The sequence below is a fragment of the Stegastes partitus genome, unplaced genomic scaffold (genome assembly GCF_000690725.1).
Source record: "Stegastes partitus isolate 25-593 unplaced genomic scaffold, Stegastes_partitus-1.0.2 Scaffold456, whole genome shotgun sequence".
In the NCBI taxonomy this organism is placed as follows: domain Eukaryota; kingdom Metazoa; phylum Chordata; class Actinopteri; family Pomacentridae; genus Stegastes; species Stegastes partitus.
In genome coordinates this window covers 412,215-416,439 of record NW_007578187.1, presented here as the reverse complement: position 1 = coordinate 416,439, position 4,225 = coordinate 412,215, and the positions used below count along the sequence as shown (strand labels likewise).

Genomic DNA, 4,225 nt, shown 5'->3' with positions numbered 1-4,225 from the left:
CCTACGGACAATTTAGAATCACCAATTAACCTCAACATGTTTTTGGACTGTGTGGGAGGAAGCTGGAGAACCCAGAGAGAACCCACGCTGCACGGGGAGAACATGTAAACTCCACGCAGAAAGATCCCGGGTGTCCTCACCGGGACGTGAACCGGCGACCTTCTGGCAACGATGCTAACCACCGACCTACTTGCAGCCCAAGACTAAAGATACATAGCGATTAATATTATTTCTCTGCAGTTCACAGTCGTGTTTATCTATTCTAAAAGAATAAATTGCTGTATTTTTTTTGGTAACCTCAGTTACAGTTCATGTTGATGACAGCAGCAGCACCATGTGATGGTCACTCTACATGAGCCTGGTTCACAAAACACTTACTCAAAGGAAATCAATTAGATTTTCTGGGTTTCTCTCCATAATTTTACAAGGTTTTTACCTGATTATGTGACATGCCTTGAGATGACTTGTACTGTGAATTGGCATCATATAAATGAAATTGAGTGGGCCTGAATCTGAAAATATAAGAACAATCTAGACTCACTGTCCATTTCATAGCAGTACTGCAGCTTTTTAAAATTTCATTTATTGAATTCTATCTCAAATCAATTATTTCATCAGCAAAAGGATTTTACCAGAAATGCGTGAAGAAAATGTTCACAGTTTTTAGTTTTACGCCCTGGTAAAAATCAAGTTTTTTACCTTATGTCCACATTGTGTTTCTAATCTGCTGAAACACACATCATGGTCCAATGCCGACCATTTCCATCTTAAAACTGGAGCGTACCAATGACTCACAAGTAAAACAAACCTAAAGAATCAATCCTGTCGTCTTGCAGGTTGGGACTTTCTGGATCATCGTATCTTCTTTAGGATCAGTTTCCGGTTAAAACATGTACAGCTGAATTACTCCAATATTGCTACTGGCCATTGTGAAGCATAGAGTGGTTTTACGGTGTTCTAGCAGAGGTGTAGGTGAGCTGGTGTGCTTAAATTGCAGCAAGTGGGGAGGAACAGATGAAGAGTGAGGCAGGGATTCGATAGATCTGCATATCTTAGAGGAAGCTATGATGTAAAGTCACATCTAAACCATTTTAGGGTATGAAGGGACGATTTTCAAAGAAAAAAATGCTAAATTTGAAACTTTGATACACAGAGATGGGTTTTTTGGGGTTTAATCAACAACCTGAGAGGGATTCAAAGGTCTTTCTTGACTATGTTGGTTTAGAAGTTCAGGGCTCAGAGCTAAATGTTGACCTTGGTTTGATTGAAAGCTCCAGAAAAGCTACAAAATGGACTTGGAGGTGAGATTTCTTTTGACAGCTGCTGTTTACGGTGTCGAGANTGGTTACAAGACTCAAATCAGTGATCTCTTCGGCATGAGGAAATGAAAAACCTCCTCCCTTCCTTCATTAACTGCCAATTACATATGTTACAGGAAGGCAGCGGTGGAGCGGAGACACAACTTTCCTCCAGACGTCGAGAATCTGCATCTTAAATCTTCAACGCGTGTCTGAAACCGATCAAACGACGCCGATAAACACAGATAACACCAAAAACCAGCAGGATAAACCCACGATGAGCGCAACACCGGGATGATTTCGTCAGATTGTTGGTTCATTAAAAAGATTAAAATCTGCACAAGCGGAAAGCACTTGGCGGAGGCTTACATGTCTGTACTCCTCGAGGGTTATCGTCCCGTCGTTGTCTGTGTCGTGCATGTTGAACAGAACTGCAGAGGGGAGAACACAACCATCATTCAGCCACAGATAATGTCAAACATGTGATCGTGTGGTTTTACGCACATCTCAGCTTCTCTCTCCTGACGTTCTCGCGCTGCTCTTCCGTCATGTGCAGCGACGGAGGCCTGAAGTGAGACATGACCACCAGGAACTCCTCGAAGCCGATCTCATCCACCGTCCCCTCGTCGTTCTGACGAAAGTTTCTGCGAGAGAACACACAAATCATAACCCCTCAGCTGTTTATCGAAATAGCTGCTTGTGCTACTGATAGGTCGGGCATCATCACTGTACCTCTTGTCAAAGAAAGCCTCCACTATCTGTGCACGGATCGGGTTGCACGCCAGATCTGGGATTTCATTGAAGTGATCTCTCCTGTGGGTGTGACAGAAGACATAATAGCTCCTGCAGGCCTGTTGAGCAGGTTTGCGTTTCCAAAGAAAGTTGGCAAATTGTCAAAGAGAGTAAAACAAAAAAACCTGAAGGTGACACTGAACGCACCGCCCGGTCGGTCTGGGTTGGACTCACCGTAGAGTTTCTTCGTTGTGGCTCAGTTGTTTGAATCTTTTGTGCAGGACTCCGATCTGCTCGAGCGAAACTGAAAACAGAAAGGTGGCAGGCTTCACTTCCTGTCTGCAAACTGCTGTTACCTCACATTGTCGAGACAGAACGAGACTCTTTGCTTGCTGCTGGAAGCTTTCGAAGCAAGAACATTTGGATATTCGTAATTTTATGTAAAGCACTTTGGTTGGTCTGTTGAGGCTACAGGTGCACTAACTAGCTCGGTTAATACAATAGGTATGAATCTTTTGGATGCTTTTTTTTCTCCCTCCTCCTAAATGGTTTATTTAAAGCTTTCAATACAGTGTCATCCATTATTAACTGGAGCCAGCATTTGAAAACTGGGTAAAGTTACACTTCCATTAACTTACAGTGTAAATTATTCATAGCTACTGCACCAAACAGACTGCTTTAGCTTATACACAGAGATGCCAGACATGTGTGATTACATCCTACAGAAACATAAAGCTCATCTCTTCCCCCTTTACGCGTCAGGTATCACGTTAATGTGATTTTTCTCCCTCTGAGATGAGCCTGAATTATAATTAGAATGAATTAAAATGACAACATCCGCTGCCAGTGAGCTCATGTTTGCGGACATCCCACACAAGAAGAGGAGCTTAAAAACAGCAATCGACGACTACTCACAGCCCGTTTTTTCCGCCAGATCAATATATTCTGGTTGACCAGGTAGGGACTGTAGCGCACCCATAGCTCCGGAACAAAGCTCCTCCCTGGCCGGGTCCGGGTTTAAAGGGGCCGAATGAAGCTGAGGGGGGGAGTCGATCGGAGCTCAGGCGATCATGTTTGTTGATCATTCATATCCACAGGAGGGTTATTGGTGAGATCCAGAGCGTCTTGTCACACCTCTGGTCCTCCTCCAGTCTGATCGTCTGCAGACAGCGCAGCCACTTCCGCAACTGGAGCCCCGATGACGACACTCATTTAGGAACAACAGGCTGCAGCATCAATTATTCATCCTGTGACTGTATTTTTATTATTTACTCAGAGCATCACCTGTCTGTTTACTCTGATGCAGGAAAGATCGAGTGCAAGCAAAAAAAAATAAAAAATAAATATGATGCAGGTCTCAGGTTACATAACACTGGCTCCAGTGTCTGAAAGATGAGATGCTGCTTGAGATATTTAGAAATATTTTTAGATTTCCACATGTGTTTGCCTCACAGTGGATTATGATCTGCTCAGTGTAATGCTTTAATTCAGGTAACCCAGCCAGACCCACAGGTGGACCCACCTGTATAGACTCATCTGTTGCAGCAGAACATAGTTTGTTCCTCACATTGAAGATTTTTTATTTTTCAAATGATCAGTGTTTATGTCAGGCTGAACTTACACTTTAATAAATTACTGTAAAAACAAACAAACAAACAAAACAGCTAAATGCTATCAGTATAGTACTGCCCCTCCTCCAAAATAAGGTTTAATCCCACAAAATCTGATTTTTTTAAAAAGCCAAACACAAGAATCATCATTAACAGCCGGCTTCTGTAAAAACTCAACAGTGTGAACTCTGCAAACACTTTTCTCACAAACCACAGTTGAGACTCGTGACCTCATTTGGAGAGCTAAAAATATTACTGCTAACTTTCATCAATGCCGTGAGATCGGCCACATGCATTCAAAGACAGCGGTGTATGTGAATATTCTAAAATATATTTAACAGACCGCAAGTTTGTTCTACATTGCTGCCTTTTAATTACATGAAATGTAACTTAGCTCATCTTTTGCTGTTGAAGGTGTTTATACAGTATGAGTATATGCAATTTTAAATATTATACTGAGTTGGTAGATCTCAATCCTGGATCATAACGATTAAACATCCATCCATCCATTATCTATACACCGCTTAATCCTCACTAGGGCCACGGGGGGCTGGACTCTATCCCAGCTGACTCAGGGTGAAGGCA

At 42.5% G+C, this 4,225-nt stretch overlaps 1 protein-coding gene across 1 annotated transcript in view; it reads right to left on the bottom strand.

Moving 5' to 3' along the window:
• The window catches only part of tescb (tescalcin b), a 7,000-nt gene extending 3,798 nt beyond the window's left edge, over positions 1-3,202 (bottom strand). Inside the window, exons 1-5 of the mRNA XM_008286492.1 lie at positions 2,946-3,202; positions 2,265-2,334; positions 2,031-2,111; positions 1,803-1,942; positions 1,668-1,729 (exon numbers count right to left, since the gene is read on the bottom strand). Of these exons, the coding sequence (XP_008284714.1) occupies positions 1,668-1,729; positions 1,803-1,942; positions 2,031-2,111; positions 2,265-2,334; positions 2,946-3,009 (417 nt within the window). The 5' untranslated portion in view covers positions 3,010-3,202. The remainder of the gene's footprint in view (positions 1-1,667; positions 1,730-1,802; positions 1,943-2,030; positions 2,112-2,264; positions 2,335-2,945) is intronic.
• Positions 3,203-4,225: the final 1,023 nt, after the last annotated feature.